At 34.7% G+C, this 25042-nt stretch overlaps 1 protein-coding gene across 5 annotated transcripts in view; it reads right to left on the bottom strand.

The window, feature by feature from the left end:
• SBF2 (SET binding factor 2) overlaps positions 1 to 25042 on the bottom strand; it is a 256714-nt gene that overhangs the window by 5504 nt on the left and 226168 nt on the right. For all 5 annotated transcript variants that reach the window (XM_069857573.1, XM_069857575.1, XM_069857577.1 and 2 more), the window contains 10 exons: positions 22606 to 22790; positions 19871 to 20047; positions 16730 to 16831; positions 15326 to 15511; positions 10180 to 10306; positions 9384 to 9511; positions 7725 to 7958; positions 2000 to 2104; positions 863 to 1056; positions 332 to 419 (listed from right to left, as the gene is read on the bottom strand). In XM_069857573.1, the coding sequence (XP_069713674.1) occupies positions 332 to 419; positions 863 to 1056; positions 2000 to 2104; positions 7725 to 7958; positions 9384 to 9511; positions 10180 to 10306; positions 15326 to 15511; positions 16730 to 16831; positions 19871 to 20047; positions 22606 to 22790 (1526 nt within the window). The remainder of the gene's footprint in view (positions 1 to 331; positions 420 to 862; positions 1057 to 1999; positions 2105 to 7724; positions 7959 to 9383; positions 9512 to 10179; positions 10307 to 15325; positions 15512 to 16729; positions 16832 to 19870; positions 20048 to 22605; positions 22791 to 25042) is intronic.

The following is a 25042-nucleotide window of genomic DNA, read 5'->3' as shown; positions in this document are numbered from 1 at the left end:
TGAGGTATGAAGCAGGCAAAAAAAAATTGGGCCTAAACAATAATGCATAACTTCCAGTCCAAGAAGACTATTATGATTATATGCTAAACAGATATGACTGTTTAAAAAAAAACCAAAAACCAAAATACCAAACCACCTCTGTCCATGCAGAATGGTGCATCAGGTAAAAGATACACAAGATAAACATAGACATATGCTCTATAATAATGTAACACATCACATTTGAAAATTATCATTATTAATATTCTTTGTAAAATCAATGCATACAAACCCAGTAAGTAAAAACCAGAAAACTAGCCACAAAAACATCCATTATCTGAAAAGCTTTTACCTGGTGTTTTGTCACATCCAGCACAAACCAGCGAGGTTTCCATCCCTTTAGTAAAGCTCCTCTTTTGTATAGCGTACCTTCAAACGATCTGAAAGGTACACAAAATGGGATGTGATTCCATAATGTGAATGAATACCAGTGATTTAACCCCCACCAACGACTTTATACATATTCAAACACTTATTTTACTGCAGTAAAACAAATCAGTTTTAAACCAATAGTTCAGTTATTAGTAACTTTGATACACTGACAAACATCTAAATGTTTCGGTGTTTTGGATACATTAAATGTGCAGTTACACATTTATATACTTGTGCATGTAAAGGGGAAGACTGAAAGACACTGCTAGGAGACAGTGGCCCATCCATCAAGACAACTAAATGTAATCAAAACCACAAAGAAGGAACAAAGTAGTCACAAAGCATTTAGTGCATATGAAAATTTCTTTTTTTCTTTTTTTTGCCTAAGGCAAAGACTACTGGTACCAATCTAATACAAAGTTAAGAAATACTCTGTGGTTATTCAGTTTACCTATTTTCATCATTCTTTGATGTGAAATGATTGTACAGAGTAGTTGTTCTTCTCTCTACTCCATTAGAGGGAGAGATGTTTGTGCTTTGTTCTTCACCCAACCCACTGTCAGGTATTTCCAACAAAGACCTCTTTTGATAGGAATGTAGATTAGCTGACATCATCCCAGAGGAGCCAGAAGGATGTCTCCGGAGCTAAAAAAAGACGAAAGTAAAAGAAAAAAGGTAATGCAACATGTCTTGCACTGTGAGGCTGTCTCAACGTTACAATGATAACACATGGTACAACATATGAATTATTATGAGGCAAAAAAAATCTTTGTAATACAAGTTTTCTTTTCTGCTTCCAATTCAATAAAAGAATCCTTTGCTTTGCTAGGATAAAACTTTTTGTCATCTTGAGCTAGTCTCGGGTATAAAGTGAGCTTGAACGGCTCTGACAGACATGAAGTACATTGCTTTCCTGAGAGCAAAGGACAAATAATGAAGTAGTACTGTGGGTACAGAGACTGGCAAATCTGAAGCAGCATGTGAAGCTGAAGAGTTAGGTTACAGTCTTGAACTGGTAACTCACTGTTTATATGGAAAGCTCACAAAAAGCAGTATCTAACATTCTTCCTAGTGCATATAGACAGCAAAGAGGCAGCCTTTGACTTAGAAAATACCTCTATAGTCAGCTCTTCTTTTAATGCAGTCAAAAACGGCAAACACAAGCATGTCCCTTCCTACCTTTACTAGAATCTGCAATTCCAAAATTCCATTTAGTCATGGAACTCTCTTTACTTATCTCTGAAACTCTGTGATGTCATTTTGGTTACTCTGAGGAACTGATTCTTTTTTACTTCAAGAATCTTTTAAATATATAAGGGCATATGCTTATGTATTAGTAAAATGCTCACATTCATTTCATCTGCATGCCTTAATCTACTTTGGAAAAGCAATTAGATGAATAGCACAAGGATAATTACATTTTTCTACATGCAGAAATATAGAGCCAGTATCATGTTTTAGAGCAACATATTCAATTTTTTAAAAGCAGTATTTTATACCAAGAAATAGAGTGATTTTGTCAGCACCTCAGGCAGCCTACCTAGCAGGACTGGAATTATCCTATTGGATGAGCTTTTCTGCTACTCACATTGTCTTGTCTCGTGTCATCCTTGAGATTCATTTTGACCTTTTCCCACAAAAGCTGCCACCTTTCTGGGCTCTGATTTAATTTACTTTCCAACCTTTCAATTTCCTGAAACAAACAACAAGGGTTTTCTTAAGGATCGATATTTCAAACTGATGACTTCCTGGCAATAATTTTATACAGCCATTTTCTAGTCAATATTTTTACACAGGAACTCCTAGGCCATGTTTCCCAGTAAATAATGAAAACCTCTGTCAAACCAGCTACAAACTGAAATCAGCCAGACTCAGGAGTCAAGGGCAACCAACTACAGCATCAGCCACATCACTCTTCTTGCATGTCACAGGTCGGCAGAGCCACTGTCCTTTCAGTTCTCTGCTAGTTCTCCTGAATACACAAAGTTCAACACCAACTGCCGTAATAGAAACATGACAATGATAAGCATAGGCTATATTTTAGAAAAATATTTACAAAGAACGAATTCTGTGCTATGACACCAACATTGTATGTCGCCAATATTAACATTTACACTGGTTGATAAAATGGGATACAAAGCTGCAATAAAAGAAGGAAATGAAACAGAAAGATTTATTCAATTTGAATGCCAAACTGTAACAACATGTTCTGGTTGTGGAACTTGGGAATATGACCTATGTTGATAACCTCCAGTTAGGGTTATTTCCTGTTAATAAGACAGTGCATACAAAGTCAAGTAAAAAGAGGCAGTTTCATTAGTTTATGTTTACTTCCAAACACTTACCAATATATCTGTCATTACTTTTATGTGTGACCATATTCCTTGCCATGTTCCTTTCTATATTTTTACTTTCAACAGCTATACCATTATCAAAATGTGATTCTTAACGAAATCAAATTAAAACTCTATTTTGCAAACCCAATTAAGAATTGATGGAACAAAAAATTGCCATAGGACAGAAAATTCCCCTGCTATATAAAAGCCAACTAAACTTCAAGACATTTATTTTTGAAGTAGAGACAGTAAGTCTCTGACTTTATTTACTTCTACTATACCAAATGATTAAAGTAGATTTCAAAATATTCTCTAACTCCTATTGGTGTTTTAGAATGCCAGTTTCTTTAGGAAACTGAAAGGCTTACATGAGAGTATGCTTAAAGTAAGAAAACATCTTGACTGGGAAATTAACTCCTGAACTAAAATTTTAACTCTGAAGTGAAAATAAAAAAGCCAGTATTGGACAATGTAACAGGAATACAATATTTCTACAAACTCTTCCTTGCTAAGGTAAATTAGAAAACTCAAAAGTAAAACTCAGTCTAAGAAATCTGGCTTAACCAAACAAGAAGTATTAAAAACTGAAGGCAGCTGAAAGCCACATACACATTAAATATACAACACTCTTCCTGCCAAGAAATAAAACCAGAATAGTTTTGATTGGAGTATCTTCACAGGTAGATACAAAAATAAGGAATGGTGAACACAAGCTAGACTAAAGGATTCTCTGGATTACTTCTTTCTCTTTCAAAGTGCTGAGTGTAAAACTCTACCTGATGGGATATTTACAACTAAATCAGCATACCACAGGCTTTTTATGCAAAAAGCTTTCCAAACTGCTGCAAAAAGATACAAGCTCTTTAGTACTAAAAGTTAGTCAGGTTTTAATCTGACCATTCTCTTTCTGCCCTAGTCTTGACTTCTGAGTATGAGTCTTTTTCTGCAGAATCTGGAAGTAACTGAAACTTGTTACTTAGCAACTGGGTCACATTCCTTCTTTTTGGCTTTACAATGAGTAGTGCTTCCAGAACTTTAAATGAAAAACTTTCAGCAATCTCCTACATACAACTTGCAAAGTTAGGAATATATTCTCCTTTAATAAACACCATGTAATAAACTTACGCAGCAATAAATCACTAAGATTTACTCTTGCCTCTTCGGTTTTAAATTTTACTAAAAACGTCAGGTTTTTTTCCTTCCATGTGTGGAATGGACTATGAATAGCTGTATTTCCTTGAAAGAAAAATTCCTTACATTTATCTTTCTGGTTCATCTCCTGTTGCCTAGATTTATGGGAGCAAGTTAACATGTATAAAAAGAAAGGTTATAACAAATATGAATATCCATTTCCTGAAATTAGTAATTCTAAGCAATTAGCACTACAGTGCCTTTCAAAAGAGGTATCTGCTGAGTAATCCACTTTGTAACATTTGAATGGTACAGACAGGAGTTAACTCTGCAACACTCCAGCACTTAGGGACTGATCTCCTTTGTAACCACAATGTGCTTGTGCACACACAAAACAATCTGGACAGTGTCATACACTAGTGAACTATCTTGACTGTGGCAGAGCACCTTGCTTCAGAAGTCCTTCCTTGTCAATATTTTCTTTTCAATTTCTGAGCTAGAGGCTTAAGACTTTGACTAAAAATGGAAACATGCTGAATGTGTTGCCAGGGATCTAACTGCTGCCTCTGTTAAATGATCAGACTTGCGCGTGCAACAAGTTGTACATGACCAGTTGTTCAATATTTGGAATAAACCTTTTGGCTCAGGGTTCATTTTGATGGATCAGTCTTTTTGGCACATAACCAAAAGTTCTTAAACAGCACACAATCAGAAGTGCTATCTTTATTGTTTTCCTGGTTTTTCATTATACAGCTTTAGTTCTTTATGGCATATATTTATGGCAGAGTTAATTTGGGTGACTGGCACCCTGAAGTGGCATCTTTGAGTCTGCCAACCTCTCTACCATCTCATGTTAAGTGATGTAACTGTTTGTTTGTAAGAACAGGACACGTAGGTTCATATCATAGAAGCTGAGTCACTCCCAATTAATTATGGGGACTGAATACCTTCTTAGGAACATTAGCAAATCAGTGGAAAACAGTGGAGATATGTCTGACCTCAAGGATCTGACTTGCATTTTCACTGAAATACTGGTAGATTGCTACCTCTAATACAACCAGCAAGCAGGCATATATCACAGAATGGTTGAAGCTGGAAGTGATTTCTGGAGGTCATCTGGCTCATCCTCTCTGCTGAAACAGGTACACTTAAAGCCAGTTCCTGAGGACTGTTTCCAGACAGCTTCTGAGTATCGCCAAGGATGGAGACTTCACAACCTTCCTGGGCAACCTGTGCCAGTGCTCAGTCACCCTCACAGTGAAAAAGTGTTTCCTGATGTTCAGATGGAACCTCCTGTGTTTCAGTTTGTGCCCATTGCCTCTAGTCCTGTCACTAGGCAACACTGAAAAGAGTTTGGCTCCATCGGTCTTTATACCTTCTCTTAAGATATCTATCGATGATTACCCCCTCAGCTTTCTCTTCTGCAGGGCTAAACAGTTCCAACCCTCTCAGCCTTTCTTCACATGAGAGATGCTCCAGTCCCTTCATCATCTTTGGGGCCATTTTCTGGACTCTCCAGTAGCCCTGTCTTTCTCTTGTACCAGGGAGTCCAAAACGGGGCATACTATGCCCTGTCGTCAGTCTTCAATGCTGAAGACATGGCTCTTGGATGTGCTACGCTGTGGTATAATCTTATTGAATTACAGGCAAGGAAAGCAAGTGCTTACAAAAAAAAAAAGTTCCTGTCCCATGAGTTGCTTTTGAGTTTTGTGGAGAAATCTACCTTTTTTTAAAATGGAGAAATAATTTAAAAAATATTTGTAACTAATCTCTGAAAGAGAAAATAGAGGCATAAAGGTGATGTTTCATAATTGCCTTTTGCTTTCTTTAAGGAATGGATGAGTAACTCAGACCTGGTACCTTGTTTCTGATTTCTATCATACTGAAAGGCCATTAGAAAGTGGTCTTAAAGGGAAGCACCTCTGTTTGTATCTACTTTTAAACATTTATGTCCCAAAGTACACTTCAGAGACTTTAAGATTTGAACAACCAAGCTCATATTTGTTGGCTGTCTCTGATGGGGCAGAAGTGAATTAAGAAACTTCATACAGAAATTGGTATTCTAAAATTCATTTTATGATCTACAATCTTTAAAAGGTTTCTTTTAGAACTAAATGAATGAAATGTGCAGACTGGTTAGCTTTCTAAAACTCATAAAGAATTTATGGAAATGATAGAGCCATCACACACATCTAGTTAGTGGAGGATTGCTATGTACCCAGAACACATAAAGACATCTACTGCTAAAAAAGTACACCTTTTGCTTTTAATAGAAGAGCGTAATGTTCTATCAAGGAATTAAGACACTCACTAATGTTTCTGTTTCAGCTTTACATCCTGAAGAGTACAATCTAGTTTTCAATTGAAAAGTATCTTTTGAACAAACAAATTTTAGCTTATCATTATAAACTAGGGAAGAATCATTCTTTCCTAATAATTTACCATAGCTAAATATGGTCCTTAGTTCAAACATTTTTTGGATAACAACACATTCTCAACGGATTTATGATTAAAGAGAGGTCTTTCTCCTACATCAGCAATAGCCCTAAATTAACAACTTGTTTTAAAAGAAAGTTCACTCTGCTTTTTAAACTTAGAAGAATATTTTTGTAACCTTTATACAACCTCTTCAAAGTTTTCCAAATGTTCCTCTCCATTGCTATCTTTTATTACTATAATCTAATTCACAAATAACATTTAAACTCTATAAAACCTGACCCACATATCTTTGGAATATAATATGGCTAACTTCCCTGTTATATGGCAGTTTCTCACACTTTGGATACAGATAGTTTGGCATCTACCCCAGGAAGAAATGCAGAAGAACATTGTTGCTATATTCCTGATGTACTTCTGGCCTCCAGTTACCTGATATGAAAGCTCTGGGGTTTTTTTGCTAAGGAATCCCTAATAAGACTGCTGCCGAGAGGCTGCTCTTTCTTTGCATTTGTGAAATTATAAGTTCTGAGTAGTTCTGGCTATCTTATTTTGAGTGAAGGGGAGTTTTACAAGTGATTATTTGATTATTTTTTTAAATAGGGCATTGTTGCTGTGTTTGATCAATTATGATTGGGAGAAATGGACCAAAAGAAATTCAAGGAAAGTGCCAAAATAAAGCTAACTCTAGCTAAAGCAAGTCTATCATCAAAGATTCAAATCCATTCAGAAACTTCCTGCCTTAAGACTTTGCTAAAAATCATCTTTGATTCGAGGGACTTCAGGGACCCACAGCATATACTAAATTTAAAAGCATTGCAATATTAGGCTTCATAATCCCAGCTGTAATATAAGGTAAAGTCTGCAAACAGTTTTCAAGATAAAAACCTGTATGTAGTGATGGGTATCTAAATATGCATGTGGCTTGAAATAATAGCTGCAGGAAGTGAAACAGGCCCTTGTCATTTTCCTGCACTGGCAGTTAAGATTATAATCTAAATATTAGGACTGTTAATTAACTACAATAAAACAACAGACATATAAGAAAATACAGATGTTAAACCATTCTAAATAACTACAATTATCATGATAATGGAATCCTTATACACCTTCTAATGAAGAAAGGACATAACCTACATGAGCCCAAACAAGAAAAAGCCAAAATCAAGCACCTATTTCAAGTACCAAAATATTATAAAATATAAAATATAAATTTGCAAGCTTGATTGATTGTCAGACCAACCATCACTTCTCAAGACCAACTAGTCAGTTTTACTAAATATCTGTTTTGACATCTATTATGTTCCTTTTAATAACAGTATTTCTGTAAGGCAATAACTTAAATAAAAAGTAATTATGAATTTCATGATCATAAGAGAACTTAGTGTTCTGTGTAACACATGTACTTACATTTAAAAGGCTGCTGATGGCATCAGGTTGTATTTTTTTTACATCATCATAACATGGCCATACTATTTTCCTCTTAGTCTGGGGGAGTGAACCATCTGTTTGGTCGGTTTCTTCTGGAATGCTGCATTTTGCAGTTACCATGGTCCAATCATAGGAAGGACCTGTAGCCAAAATCTCTTCTACATAATAATCCCACTTTTTTAGGCTGGACATATTCACATTTGGTTTCAGTGCCTATTTGAAACAAAACTTTATTATAATGACAGGAATCATTGAGTTTCAGACTTACAACACAACACAACACTTACATTTTCTAGATCATTCTAAATTGAACAGTATATTACACTGGGTAAGTGGTGCTGCAGCTTGATAATTTCCACAGCAAGATATTGTTTCAGCCAGATCAAAACCTAAATCTAATACTACCTTTGGGAACATACTGCTCATTTTTATCCCTCTAATAAACCAGGTGCGTAAGCCACCACATGCAGTTGGTACACTTACAGTCTTTGTGCCTCCTGATAAAGACACAAAAGGCACTTAATAGCAATCACCCTTTAAATTTTTCTCAGCAGAAAGTCCAAGACTCTTCACCATCAGAGAAAGGAGACAGGCTGTATAATGCAGGTGGACGTGCCACTTGGAAAAACAGAGTAATGGGAGGTAGGCAGCCAGGGACTGTAGATCTTGCAGAGTAGTTTAAACAGATTGCTTTGTATTTTTTTTTAACCTTCTTTTAAAAAATAAAGTAAGTCTTTCAGTTTGCATGCACCTTTCTTGATAGGAATTACTGCCTCAGGTGAACAGGCAATGTTAAAGTCTGAAGAATGATGCTCAATCATAGTAACTAATACTGCTGTTATGGCTAATTCTGCTACTACTACACCATTTCATATGAAGAAAAGCTGTTTCTTCTAAAAAAGAGAAAGAAAACACTATCAAAGTATCAAAAGCTTTGCCTGATTGCTTACTAATTAGGCTACAGCAAAATGGATAAAACAATAGCGAACAAGCAGTCTATCAAGCTCTGAATTCATCACAATGATGGTTTTACAGTCACGTTTCTCTAAAACAAAAGCAGTTGAAGCATGTTCTACCTACTGAATGTTACCCTCTTGTTTTGTCCCTCCTCCCTCTTGCACCACCACTTTATTAGGCGCGCGCACGTGTGTGTGTGTGTTGAAGGAGGCTGCACTGTTGACAGCAATAGTGATCTGAGACAGACTCAAAACACCATAAAGAAAGTAATATTTCTTTTTTTTTTCTTTTTAAAAATGAGGTCAACTTATATAGCAGATTTGAGTTCAAGGTGCTATGTATGCTAAGGTTTGCAGTATGTAATTTTTTTTTTAACAACCTGTGCAAACATTAGGATAATTTTTATGATCATTCATATAATTAAATGAAATCAAATGAAAGATCCTCACTTACCTCAGCCGAATGCACAAATACATGTTCCAGAATTTGCCCCTTTAAATGGTATTTCCATAACTAAGCTGACTGGGAATATAAGCCTGTGAGACACTACTCCAGTTGATAAAAGAGGGTCAACTTTGTCTGCCAAATGCTTAATTCAGTTGAGTAGAATTAAGATATCAAAATATACTCAAGGAATCACTCAGAATAACAAACCACCTGCTGTGTTTTTTAAAATCATACCTCTGTTTCAGCAGGGGCATAGAGGTAATTGAAGAAAATAGGGCTCCTTTTGTGCATCTTTTCAATACATTCCCAAATACAAATTCCTTTTTTGGCATGTTTATCTCCTTTATCTTCAAACAACGTCCCTAGGGAAAATAAAAGCAGTAAAAAGATAGCTTTTATGATAATACATAACATAACAGCACAGCCAAAAGGAATTTCAGACTAAATCTACTATCAAATGCCATTGCAACAAGAGATTGTATTTGATAACACAGCTGCTGTGTGTTGCAACTGCCACTCTGCTGCAAATTGCGTAGAATATCAATTCTGTACGAAAAAACATTAAGTAGCATTATATTTATAACTACATACTGAAATGTACAGAAATACTTAAGTATTTATGAATGTCCCTTTCTGCCTGCAGCAATGCTGACTCAGCAGATCACCAAGCCCTGCTGACAGATTCTACCTCCCCCCCATCAGAGGTTTCTGTTAAAATAAGCCATTTACTAGGGGAAACCAAACCATGTGAATAAATTACTAAACAATCCTGAGGGATGGCACTAACTCTTTCCACTTTCTCTCAGACTCATCAGTGGGATGGCTCAGTAATCACTCATTTGGAAAATTCTGTATGTTCTTCACCTCTACTTTCCTTCGTATTCCCTAAATTATTCCCTAATTCATTAAATCATCACCAAGCAATCACTTGTACTATCTCAAACTAAGTAAATTTTGATAGATCAAATATCGATGAGAAAAATACCAACAACTACCAAACCAATATGCAATAAACAAAACCCACACATACCATGCTCAAGTCTTTCATAGTCTGAATCCAGAAGAAATGTTTTAAATCTATTTGATATGTGATGAAAAGCTAGAAACTTCAGATAATATTGATTGAACTCAAACTCTGTTGGGTACTGGTTATGAATCTTGAAAAAAAAAAAGAGAAAAAAGAGGATGTTGAGGTATAACACAAATACAAATGTAATAATTTGAAGTATGGCAGAGAAATAATTCCCTGTGAATGCTGACAAGTACATCCATAGGCAACTGTCTTCTTTGTATACATAAATCCTTCAATATTTTGTCCAAAATATTTTAAAGGTAGTTAAATTACTGTGCGGCAAAAATGTTTCAGAGCAGATAGGATGTACTGTATTACACTTTGTACAAAACCCAGTATTCTTCAAAGTAATCAAGCTGGATATAAATATTTTATGATAAGTCATGAGACATCACATAACTTCACAGGTAAAGATGTTACTCCTGGATGCAGCTGGAAGTCAATCATTAATTAGAAGGTTTGCAGGGGACTTCTCACTAATGCTCATAACCCAATATAGCAGACGTACAGAGATACTACTGCAAACGATATTCCATTTACCATTACTGAAGCGGATAATCTCTGAAGTACTTGCTAGTCTACATATACTTCTTCCCTTTCAAAATATGCACCAAAATATTACAGTATGAAAAAAACATAAAAACAGCTCGAGGAGGTGTCTTGCCATTATTTTTTTAAACAGTAAAAACAATATAATGCCTTAAATTGTTACTCTCAGTTAGGCATGGGAACTATCTAATTAACTGAATGTCTCCAACAGGAGTGAGGAGCAGATATGTAAGAGCAAAGTACAAGATTGTCAGAGTACAGCAACGTGGGATAGTTGGCTCTTCACAACTGCTTCCTCTTGAACGTTATCGACAAGAGCCTAGAGTAATATTTTAAGCATTAGTCTAAAGTTAATCTTGATAAGATATTGCTCACGTGTTAATTTCAAATTTAGAATTTACCCTTCAAGTAAGTTTATGAACTGTAATCTGTTTTCAGATTAAGCATGGCAATTAACTGAAAATTCCCAATTACAATGGAAATATCTACAGTTTGCAATCAAAAAAGAAATTACTTATTGAATTTCACATTTGAAGTATGTCCCACTGAGCTTTGTCTAGCTTCACATCAAACTTGTAAAATAGCTTTAGTTCTTCCCATGTCTCATCTTTTGAATTCCCATCACTCATTTTCTCATTCCCTCTTTTCTCTCTAATCTGCACTTACTTATGGAAACTGGTGTTAGACTAGACTAGTTGAAGCTCATTGATGTTTAGATTTTCACATGTGCCAGGTGAAAAAAAAACCCAACCAGCTAAATAAGGAAAGCAAACTCACATTTAGTTAGGAAAGGTTATCAACCAAATGTATAACAGTGACAGGAAAATCCCTTGAAAGGACTATAAACACATACACGGCATCTCAGTCACAGAATTTTTTGTTATCGTACCTCAATATTATCTTGTGGGTAGGCGTTTAAAATGCTAAGATACTTTAAGATATCTTAGATCAATATGCCCACACTTTATCCCCACTCTCCCCTGACAGAAATGACTACATTCTACATATACTGTTTGGTAAGAATAAAGATAAGCAGATTTTTTTCTGTAATAAATTCAAGAGTCTGACTTCACAGACAAAGTAAATTTCTAGTTTTCCTTATAAAAAAAGATTTTTTTCTGGCATGTATTAGATTAAAATATAATCAAGAGTATACTAATTCTGTTCAAAAATAACATAATGTAATTTTGTGCTGAAATCCAAAAAGCTCTCCATATGCGTCTGCATTTAGATAAGTGTACAAAAATATTCAAATAGTTTAGTATACATTTTCCACCTCAAGTCTGGAAAAGATTTCTATAATATATTGTAAGAAGGAAAAGCTACATTCTACTATGTGACACTACTTACACAGGGTCCTCATCTCTACTTATGGTCCAATTCTTACTTTAATAGATTTGAAGAGTTACAAGAATAAGCTGCTACTAAAATCCTGTCACAGATCTAGGTGCTGTGAGTGATCTAATTTCTGAGATTTCTGGAGCTAGAACTAGAAATTATAATAACATAATTTAGTTTTGAAACTAAAACAACTATCATCTAAAACATTTATTTGATAAAAGTGAATATTGAGTTATTGTTATTGTGTGTTTTCATGGCTGCGGCATATCTTAGCACACTTTGAGATGGGCAGGATGCCACAGCCAGATGAAGTGACTACTGGTATTGATGGCTTGTTTAGCTGCAGTAGAGTCTGCAAAATTTAAAATATGGTGTGACTATCAGGGAAAAAAATATCCTGATAAAACACAGCTCCAAAATTAGAAGCGATAAATTAGAAACTTAACATGGAAGAAAACACTTGCATTCACTTAAGCAACTAAAAATAAAGATTAAAAAAGAGGTACTGCAAATAGCTATTTAGGTTGAGTTTAAATATAGCTGGTTTCTCTCTGATAACTTTTTGGTGCCATCTCAGTTAATTCACTGATTTTAAAGGATACACTCAAAATTTACATGTAAATTAGAAGTAATTTTTTAAACTTTATAATTCCAACATATAACACCTAGAAAGATAAATATACAGGGACAGGGTCTCTTTGAAAATGATAACTGCATAATTTTTTTAAATACTTAATCTCTGTAATATATGAAGATTTAAAACATGAGTAAACTGATAGATGTTTCTAATATTACCATTAGAGAAACTCAATACTTTCAAATTCTTTTTTAAATCACCATGTTCTCACTAAATGTATTTCATAATCTTACACTTGTATCAGCCTTTCTTAGTTTTCCAGTAAGTTTTGGTTTTGTAATTCCATTATATAGCTATATTTACTTAATTTAAATAAGAAATACAGTACTCCAAAAAGTCCTGCGCTGGTAATCACTAAGAGGCTACTCCTGTAAAAAGTGGAATAACTGAATACCTTTACCATGGGAGCAGCACATTCATCTCCCCTTACATAGGATGCAGGATGCTGTAACAGAACTCATTACTGAGCTTAAAAGAACTCAGTTCTAGAAAATTATTCTGCTTCAATTATATTTAATAAATTACCAAATACATTCAGAAGAAAAATAAAAGCTTCTGGTACTGACATCACTTTCATAAATTCAGTCTTCTTACAGGCAGAGTATCTGCCAGATGCTGCTATTGTGGAAGAATTATTTTGCATTAATAATTCAGCTGACACCTGGAGATACTGGCACAAACAATGACTTTTTACAAGATGATTCAGTTCTAATATGGGAATCACTGATTCATTTGTTTTCTCTGTTTCTTTAGTTTGACCCATGACATTTAATGCACACTGGCTCCATAGTAACTTTCTTACTGCACCTAGTACATTGAGACTATAATGGTTAAAAGTATTCTGGAAGGTCCATATGTTTATTTCCAGTGAATGGGCATTTTTTAAAACTGATCACAATACACCACATTTCAGAGTCAAGTTGCAATCTAATTGGATTCTGTAGTTGTTGAATAAGTTGCACAGAAACCAATGAAACAATGGAAATGTCCAAGTACAAATGTTAAGTAAATTTAGTTTTCATAGTAAATTCCTATGAAACTTCAACCATTAATTTAACTTCAAAAGAAATTCCCTAGAGTTTACAACCATACTGTTAGAATTTGGTAAGTCAATACAATGCCATCACGACTCAGAAGAACCGTCTTCATAAGTTTAATTCTAGAAAACTTCCTCAGAGTTGCATTCTGGATAGGATTGTAAGTTATTTAGCTTAAAGATTTTTTCTAAACCCAGACAAATCTATATTATCTATATTACACTGATTAAGCAGTAAAGCTGTGCTCCCATGTGCTTTCTTGGCTGAAGATAACACTGGCTGAAAAGATTATAACCACTAGCCACCCCTGTCTTTCCTCATAAGAAGTTAGTGCCTTCTTCAGATTGATCCGCTGAACTGCTTCTGAATCCACACTCATCAAAATAAGATGGTCTTTTCTAACAAATATTTTCTACCATTTTGTTTGGAAAAGGCAGGCATGTTCACATGAACCCCTTAGCTATGAGGCTGGAAAGGGTGGTATCTCCACCAGAGGAGAAATGATGAACAGCTCCAGACGGCCTGCCAAAGGTGATCTTTCTGCTGCTACAGCTGCAGCTAAGACATGTGGACACAGCTTAAGACCAAAAACTAGAAAATAAAGAGCTTTCTTTAAAATGTATCTGTTAATAACTTGTACACTTTACATTGCTTCTTAAAGACAGAGAAGAGTCAGATACCTAGCGACATGCATCAAAGCTGCTGAGATGAATTACAAGAGAAATGTTCTTCTATTTCCTTGACACGTTCACATGTATAGTAGAAATATTTTGGGCACTTTGTAGCTTGAGGCAAAATCAAACATGACAGTTTGTTAACAGCAGAGATTTATCCCACTTTACATTTCATCCTAACTTTTAAAGCCAAGGTGGTTATAATCTATCATTTAATTTTCTTAGAAATGCAGATTGTGCTAAACAAATTAAAGAAACCCCATGAATTTTGCAATTAAGAAAACATTATGTAGTCTATTTTATGACCATTGTCATAAAAATAAACTCAAATCCTTGAATTTAACTTTTATCTTTGTTCTCGATAACCCATTTGTTTCCAATGTTTGTGTTATTTCTGGACTTGAGAAAAAAAATACTGTTCAGGTATGCCTGGATAATTTCCTTGCTTTTCTTTATGCCAACTTTCTAAGATATATTGCATTCAAACTGGAGCAAAGTGTTTCCAGGGTCAGAAACAGGATGTAGGCTATGTCTACATTAGCAAGTAATTCAGAGCAAAAGGAGATAGACTGCCAAAAGCCAGTCTTGAGCTTATAAAACCTCTATTTGAAATCTTCACATAAACGACCTTAAAATATCCATAATGCCAACCACCCCTCTTAGTTTGTTTTGTGTGGATGGGTCAGTCTCTGTAGGCAGCCCTTGCAGCTCTTCCTGAGGCAAAATCTGTTCACTTTAATAAAACCTAGAGAAGGAGGTTACTAGTCTTCCCTCAGACCATTATCTGTAACATCTGAAATAGCGGCCTCTACACACTTATTTATGAATTCTTCTTATAAACTAAAATAAGATAGAAACTGACTTACCTGATGCACGCAGTCTAAGAACTGTAAGAAAACAGGAGCAAAACCACTACCCTGACAATTCAGAGTTAGATTACTACGTTGACTGAATTTATGACCAAAGGAGAGCCATTCTTTTTCCACCAGCATTCGGAAGCCTTCAAGTGTCCTGTAGAAAGGATCACTGAGTAACTGCACCAGAGACACTACCTAGATCACAAAACAGGATATATTGCATTAAGAGTGACAGAAGTTAAGAGAACACTTTAGTCAATTAATAGAAATATTCCATAATTTGCTTATAGTTCAAGGAAACAAGAGCCTTCATCTAAACTGAATTACAAGAATTTTACCACATACATCGAGTATTTTCATAAAACAAATCAAATATCTCACATAAAAAAGTGTCAATTAACTTGAAACTTTATGATAGCTGTAAAATCCAAACTTGAGCAACTATAGACTTTGGAAGTCATTATAATGCTTACCACATTTAAATTACATTTGAAATAAACCCACTTTTATTAATAAAATGCGGATTATAAACATTTATAAAGTACTATTGGCCATCTCTGCAAAAATGTTTTCAAGTCTTGGTCTTGAGGGTGATTTTAGAGTTTCTGTGGTGTTGCCATGTAATGCTTACCAGCAACTTCAGCCTGTTTTTATAGTCAAAATTTCAGAGCACTTTAAAACACAGCACAGACTTCTTTCACTTCCAGCTATGTATGTCCCCTTCTCTATACTTCATTGTTTCACAATTATTCCAATAATTATTCTAACATTCTTTTGTGGGTTTGCTTATAGTGTAGCAGAATACTGGCTGCGCACGAAGCTTTTATTTACTAAAATTTTTGGTTTCTCTGGCTTATCTTCTGAATTACGAAGACACAAAGCATCCATTAAAAAAGGCAGCAGGTCTTCATTCACACGATTTATAGTTTGTTTCAGAAAGTTATCTATTCTGGTGATCTATCCTTGCAGCATGTGTTAGTCACTTTGGCAACAGAATCAGTTTTCTTCCTGTGTGTGGTCTCCTAACTTCATTTACGGAAAGTGAATGGCAAGAGAAAGAATTTCTACCCTTCTCTTCTGTGCATAGAGTGTACTATGTTTACAAAGATAAATGATCTGTTGTGGCGACTTCCAGCTTTCATTCTTACATATCATCAGGTGCAGGAATGCAGATTTAATATCCAAGCCTTAAAAATGTATGTCCATCACAGGACCTTTGAAAAAAACGCATTTTAAGGAACTCTTTCATGGTGTAAACTGCAAATGAATGTGAGGATTCATACATTCATTTCTCTCTGCTGCCACAAGAAATATCTACCAATGTTATACCAAACTGTCAGTCACTTGTGTAAAAGTATTGCCTGGTGTTTTGTCTTAATATTTAGCTATCTCAAGTTTTTAATAGCAGCTTACTTGCGCAGTAATATCCCAGCCATCTTCCAGACAAACCATAACAGAAGACCCATTTTCCAGGAGCTCAGAGATGATCACACCCAACTGCATTATCCTGTGAAGCTATAAAGTATTACAAATAAGTAACATACTTGAGTATAAGATAAATTTCTAGATATCGATACCGACTCATTTCACATTTAATATTAAAATATCCATTATGAAATCTACATATAGCATAGAGAAATGCATTGATGCAACAGATTGGAAAGCTATAAAATCTAACAGCCTCAGGATTTAAATCTGAACTACAACAAAATTAAGCAAAGACTTGAGGTAGGAACTTAAATTATAAAAGACAATGAACATGGTAATAAAATAGCCATCATAAAATGGAGAAAGGGAACAACACAGTTGACAGATTTATTGCAGAAAAATTCCATCCTAGACTTAACACTAAACTCATTTCCTCCGAAATGTTAAGGTTCCATGAAGTCACTAAGTACTTCGATGGGAGAACCCATGTAAGATGTTTCCAAGATAATATTTCTAATCTCAATCTAATAGAAATTGGAAAATAAGAAAAACGGCAACACCCTGAACCTAAAAACAAACACAGAAATATCCTATTTCTATATTCTGGAAATAGTTCAGACAGATTTTAATGTGTTTCTTAAGATTTTAAGTGTTTCTTATACTTTGCTTTTGGGCAGGCTGGCTAGAACACAGAAAGAGGATGCATTAATTATTTGCATTCTAATACTCATTATGCAGTGTTACTAGAATTCCTTGAGCAGGTACACCAGTTAATTTCTCTGGGAAGGATTATCGATATGAATGAGATTGATTCAAACATTATAAGTAGGTTAAAAAATCCACATGAATTTCAGCAATTTTATCTTAATATAAGCCTTCACACTGTTATTACTAAACAGAAAATATATATGACGTTACTACCATTTTTGTCATACTATGACAGCATTCTTAGTAAACAATGTAACAGACAACATGTAAGCAATTCAGTTTTTTATAGTAGAATAAAACTACTGTTTGCAGAGCACTGAATACAAACCGACTGATAGCAGCAGTAGGAAAGATGAAAGCCTGAAAGAAGGGAGAAAGTGATATAGGAAAACAAATAAACAAAAGATGGCAAGAGACATCTAAGATCATGTATGCAATGAAATAAAGCAGGTTTAGAAAGTACAGAAGGCATGGGAAAGTGAGTCAGGGAGAACCAAATTAAAAGGGAGAAAATAAGAGGAAAAAAGATCAACCAAACAAAAGTTAAACCCAAGAAAATTCATCCTTGTTTAGGGCAGCCTGATTTTTTTCCTCCTAACCTGCCCCCAGGATCCTGTGAATATTACCATGGAAATTGTGATGGAAAACACTTAATTTGGAGAATCACAGAATTGCTTATTTTGCAAAAGACCCTCAAGATCACTGAATCTAACAGTAAACCTAACACTGCTGAGCCTACCACTCCTTGGAACAGTCACATAGCGATTACTTAGAAAACAAAAGAAATGAATTTTCTTGGAATTTGTAATAGGAAAATAAAACTTTTAGAATAAAACAGCTTGTTTATTGTCCTATACTTTCTTAGCCAGCAGAAGACAAGAAAGGCTGTTTTCTGCTACTCTTGATGAAGAAATGCATATGCAATCTGGTTACAGAGATTCAATATAAAAATGCAAAGTACTGTTTCTATCATTTGTATTCAGAAGATAGAGCAGCACTTCAAATTTCTTCTTATATATCCACATCCTTGTAAAGGAATATTTAGCCTATACAGTGTTAAAATCAATACTGTGTAGCTTCCATTACCCAGGACAGAAAAGCTTAATACAATAAAACTACAATTCCATGATGACAGATCTATGTCCTTTCACAGGAATAGTAGAAACAGTGTCAAATAGTCATAAATTAACTTTATCACATAAGTCACATATGACACGATTTAAACCACTGAAATGACAGCTAGTGTGTGATATTATGATCTAGTGCTAAGAAATGAGTGATACATTATTACTTTTCCTCTAAAATATACCAAAATAGAGTAACTCCAATGTTATAATCTCCCCTTGATCTCCCTGCTGCTGTAGCATCACCAAAGTGACATTCAGTTAATTTCTCTACATTTATCAACTTGGTCAACTACTCTGTGACTGAAAATGCCCACATGATGTCAAGTCGTCATGCTCTTCCCACTTCTCCCCTTCCTGAACAATGTTGTGGCCAGACACAGCAATGTCTAGAGTGATCACACCTCAAGGGAAGAAGTTAAGCCACTTCTTGCACTGTAGCACATTTCAATCGTGAGTACACTTTCCTGATGCACAATTACCAAAATGACTCTGTTACTCACAGGTATTTCCTCTTCAAGAAATCAGCGTAACAGTATATTCTGTTGACTATAATTAACTGCATTAGAGTAGAATTTATTCAGCAGAGGATTCCAAACACAACATGTAATTGTTAAGACATTCACTATAAATAAAATGGTTTTAGATTTACAAAGAGATTACTTTCCCACATAATTTCTAATTTGAATCTTGCAAAGTTACTTCCAGTCTTGCCTTCGTTTGGTTAATCTTTATGTAAGGGAATATGGGAGAGGGATCTAAAGGAACAGAATCACACAGAACAGATTAACACACAAACTATCCCCACTCCACTGCAAACAGTTCCCTATACCCCACAACAGACAAGAGAAGCTAGCTTATTTGTTAAATACTTGTGCATACAAAAATTGAAGGTGGGAAGAGTAGAATATTGGTTTTAGGAACAAAAGGCTCATTTATTGTTCTATACTTTTTTTTTCTGATTTCTAAAATATATAAAATAAGAAAAAGTAGTTAAACCTAAGATCATAATTTTATATAGGCAGAAAAACCACTCATCTCTACTTGTGTAAGTGTTCTATGTTATAAACCACAAATTGTGTTTTAAGAAGTGCCTCCAACATTTGTAAATGTTATGATTGTATTAAAATAATAATTCTTATGTAAGGACAGAATTGATAGTATGCAAAATAATTACAATGAACAAAGAACAGCTGGTTAGAACACAATAGTTCTCTGTCAGAAGAGCGTGAAATTTATTTTGTGTAAGCAGTACTGCATGTAGATTATTAAAAGTACCTGTCATATAAATTACCTGTGGGAACCACTCTGACTCCCCAAGCGCTTTAAGGAATGTTGCCTCAGAATCTGTAGGAATAGTGCTGGGAACACAAGCTCTCATCAGCTTTTTAAAGCTTGCCTTTGTCTGTCGGATGTCACTGAATTCAACAGGAACAAATTCACAATTCAAAGCAAAATCAAGTTTGAATCCCTGTGTGAAAAGGACAACAGGAGATGTAATTTAAAAGGTAAGCATACTTTTCACTGACAGTCTCATCAAATCTCAAAGTCTGGTCTGCTTTATCGCTAAATACTTCAATTCCTAATTAAAAATTTGTCTAACTAAACACTTGCCCTGGATAATAAAAATCCTTAAAACACTTGCAAAATGTACTGTAATAAAGTATTCATCTACAATTCATAACAGCCAAACATATTACACAGCTGTCATATTTTTAATATTAACAGGAACAGTAATAGTAAAAAAACCAAAGTTGAGTGATCAGTTTGTTGAGTTCTTTACATACGTATAATGTGCTTCCTTTAGGATTTTTAGAGCAAATTAACAATAAATAAATAAAAATTAAAATGACTGTATGGATGACATACCAACAGTACAGGACAGGTTCTAGTTGTTCAATAAAGCAGAAAAAAAAGTAACCCCCAAATCAAAAAAGAACCTCAAAACTACAAACCATCCGATTCAACTGAACAGTCACTGCACATTCAGATGGTTGGTTGTCTAAACAGCAGTCAGGGAATACCTGATATAATTTCCAAGAAGCTTTCCTAGAAGAATTCTTCATGTTTTATTTTACTTACTGCATTTAGAAAACAAGCAGTAAGAGAGGAGGACTGAATTAACAGACTAAGTTAGCTAACTGAAAAAAAAGAAAAGGATAATATAGAGAACATAACTTGGAAAAACAATTCTCATGTATGAAACAACATTGAAGATCTTCACAGCAAACTTTTTCAGTTTTCTTCAGAAATTCCTCTTTCATAGAATTAAACTTGGACTGCAACTAATCTTCATTAAGTGGACTGCATTAATAATCTTCATAGGGCGCCAAGCGAAAACGCAGGAAAGTGAAAACCCAGATTTAGTTTATACTTCTGCATGATTCAAAAATAAGTGTAAGAGCTCAACTTCCAAACTTGTTTTTAGAATGCTAAGTTGTAATAAAATATGATAGAAAAGCAACTGAGAAAAGCATTTTCCTTTCCAAAAGGAAAATGAATTTCCAAACCAATTTTAAAAGACAAGTAAAAATGGAGTAAGAACTAATATCTGTTATATAACCACCATTTAAAACTACAACTGAAAATACAAATAATATATAGAAGAACATTTAAAATTACAAAGGAAAGTCAAATTAGGAAAAAAAATTGCAAAGAATTTTGAATCATCATTCTGATACAGCATAATTCTTCCACCTCCTGAAACAACATCATTTCAGAAAGAATGTGTTTTCCTACTACCAATAACTGCTTTTTGAAGTTATATATTTCAAAAAAGAAATAAAATATTATGTATGCTCCCATTTGGAATAAGAAAGTCAAAACTAATTGATTCTTCAGTCTTACAATGCAGAAATTTAAAATTATCTGCAAACATTATCTGAGGAAAAGTAAAACCACCAAGAATGAATGTAGAGGATACCTGTTTCTGAAAACTGCTTCTAAAATATTAGAATCTATCCAAAAAGGTTTATGAAACTGTAGACATTATGATCCTCTTCATTTAATCAAATCAGGATGGACAGGCTTCTGGGTTAGTTTTATTCACATCCATTTGGCTTCTTGTGAGACTAAGCGCTGCCCACAGCAACGAAGGTTTTCTTCTCTGGTTATCACTTTCTTGACTAACGACATTCCATTTGTTTCATAACATATTTCAACACTAAATAAAACTGCACTTTCAATTAACAAAGAAGTCTGTTCCATGTTTCCCAAGGAAGAAGTCAGTGAGAAGATGACTCAGCTGATCATTAGATGAGTAGTCAGCAGAATCAGAGTACAACAGTTTGTATTTAGGTGTAATTAAGCGTAGTTCTGAAAGTTGAATTTATAGATACGGAACTCCAGCTTCACTGCTGCTATACCAGCCCCACTGTACTCGCCCACAGTCCCAAAATCTTATCCCAGCAGGTACACTGAGTAGAGACACTGTTGTCCTTGATTCATGCATCATCAATGCAGGGAGACAGCTGAGACAGCAAAGACACAGTGACTTCCATGAAGGCTTTATTCTCTGTTCTCTGTCTCTATTCTTTGTTCTCTGTCTGTTTATACTCTGTTGCCTAGCAATGTATTTCCTTCCAAGCCATGTCTTTACCAATTTGAATGCTCCTACCTTGTACAAAAGCTATTCCATTACTCTAGTCATCTGTTACCTGTCTCTGTATATCTTAGCTCTACTACACATCAGCACAAACAAAAATGACAAACAGGGCTCCACTCACAGAACTTCTGTGAGTTTGAGACCAGTCCTTAACTAGTCTTTAAGATAAGTTAGTATGGTTTTAGTTATGTTAACTTTGTTGCATTATATAACCACAGAGCTTGCTTTTCACTCACCCCACCCTCCAAGTTATACTGCACTAATTGTTATACTGTGCATAGGAATAATCCCAATAAGAGTTTACACCTTTAGGAAAGTTATCCTCCCACCTAGAATATTATTATTATTTTGTAAAATCATTAGGGTTATTAAACTCAAGCCAAATAAAACATATGTTATCATTAAAAAAAAAAAATTGCCATTACCCGCAACTGAGATTTTTCTCCAAATATATAGAGGGCTGCTTGCCGTCTCATAAGCTGACTTTGCAGAAAAGCGCTGCTTCCGTAGGAAGTGGCGTTATCTTTCCCTGCAAGTCTTGCACCAACATCAATGAATGGAGTCTGAGTGTTGATGAATCGGTTGCTTGAACGAAGACTCGCCCATACACCTTCATAAAGATGAAATATATTTAAAGATTTCGTTCTGTGAGGCACTGGAGATCATAATTATTAAGCCATTTGCTAAAAGATAATTTGGAAAGTAGAGTGTGTAAACATGTAATTTGCGTCTCTGACAGGACATAATTAACAGCAAGTACTGGAAAGAAGCATCTTCATAATGGAAATTGTCAAAAACATCCTACTGCACTGTCATTCACCATAAGATATAATCAAACCCTGCACAGTGTTTTCTATTGCAGAGAAAATGGTTGCTATGATATCAGTAATAAGAAAATTAATCACAACTTGCAAGTAATTAATGTCCATGTGTATGGAAATGAAATTGCTAGTGTTGTTGATTTCAGAAGTAGGGACAAGAATTTAACGTGTTTCCTTGGCAAAGGCGTATTATTTCAGAGGTTTGACTAGTAAGAATATGATGCAATTACCTTCTACAAAGGCAGAAATAACATCACTTAAAATTCCGTGTTACCAAGAACTCTTGTGTTTATTTCACTCTACACAACATATTATTATCAAACATATTGTATTATAATGAAAATGCATATAAGGATAATAAATCCAAATATTACATTTCAGGATAAAATATTCCATATTTAGTCTTGAAATATCATGACTGAAATGCAGAATGCCATGAATTTTAGATTTTAATTGTCCATATCTAATGGACAACTAGAAATGAATATGAATTTAAAGAAGTTCTTTTTTTTAATCATGGTTTTTGTGGCTACATTCTAGCAGATGTGCCTACGGTACAATTGTGTGAGTGGAGAGAAGGATGCCTACAAGATCACAGTCTTGCAGTTTCAATCTGGCAGTAAGATCACCATTACTCCAGCAGCAGAGTAATGAAATCCCAAAGCTAGCAACAACATGAGGCTGACACAATGCAGTGTGATTTGGAACCACGGATCTGCATCTGAAAGCAGCACAGAAATATGTGAATGGCACTGTACCAATAATAACCTCTGCATCTCAACAATATTTTGTTTCCATATTGCACCTTGCTGAGGCAGTTATATTGTCTTTTCCACAGGAGGACATTCCTCCAGCACACAGACATGCTCTGATCTGATCATGCTTTAGAAAGTTTTGTGATTTCAACATAAGATAAAATAGTGATAAACCAGATTGCCAAGGCTTGCTTACCACAAGCAGAGGAAAAGACAAGCAGTAAATATTTTTCTGTTTCTCATGCCTTAGTTAATAAGAATGATTTTGTGAGCCTGTTCTTGTGTGTCCAATGTGAGGCATGTGAAAGGTACTTGATTTTCAGAATATAAATAGCACTACTTGAAAATAAAATCCCTTAAAGTATAGTAAATCTGGCATTCAAATGGCAGTGTGAAATTCTTTAACCCAACATGCAGTAAATCAGTTTCTCAGAAGAGACTCTTGTCCATAAATCTGTGAAGCAAGATATCCAAAAGAGGCACCAGAAATACCTCGCAGTAGTACACATTCAGATCTACAGTACCAAAAAACCCTCCAACTACTTCAGTAAAATCCAATAATATGCACAGTTAACATTTCTTGCATAGAAGAAAAAAGCTGCAGATAACAGTAAAATTCCATTATGATAGCTCAACCAGCAAAATAATTTTATTCTCTTTTTTTGAAGCAGGATTATATTTCTATCAAAGAATTACGCTGTACAGTAATCCTCAACAGGGATTTGTCTGTACAGTTTAGCTTGTCTGCCTGTCTGGCTGCTAGTCATAGATACGAACAAATGAATAGGAGTAACTGAGAATGCTTGGCTAGGAACTTATGAATTGGTAACAGTTCTAAACAGTTTGCACTTCAAAGACAGTCAGTTTTATAAAATACCTCACAAAGTGAAGTAATATTTTTAGTATAAACTTTTGTTCCACATCTGAACTGCTGCAAATGATATAATAAAGACTTCAGCAAGCAGAAATCACTGCAAGCATTTAATAGTAGAAGTAATTTCTTGTTCATCTGGTATGACTTCAACACAGCCAGTTGTCCCCAAGGATAATATACATAAAAATACATAGTCATGCTTTCTAACGTTTTACAAATGCCAGCCATCATTAGCACCTGTAGAACATCAAAAGCAATAAAACTGGTTACGAATGCATGCAGATGAACATGTTTACCAATGACTGATAACAGTGATTAAAAGACACAATTATATTCCTATTGTACTTTTATTTTAATTTTGCCTAGCATTTTTTGCCTTATTTTTTTGTTAGCAGTTCTCTAGCTTTCATTA

Source organism: Phaenicophaeus curvirostris, chromosome 5 (genome assembly GCF_032191515.1).
Source record: "Phaenicophaeus curvirostris isolate KB17595 chromosome 5, BPBGC_Pcur_1.0, whole genome shotgun sequence".
Lineage (NCBI taxonomy): Eukaryota > Metazoa > Chordata > Aves > Cuculiformes > Cuculidae > Phaenicophaeus > Phaenicophaeus curvirostris.
This window is presented reverse-complemented; position numbering and strand designations above follow the sequence as displayed.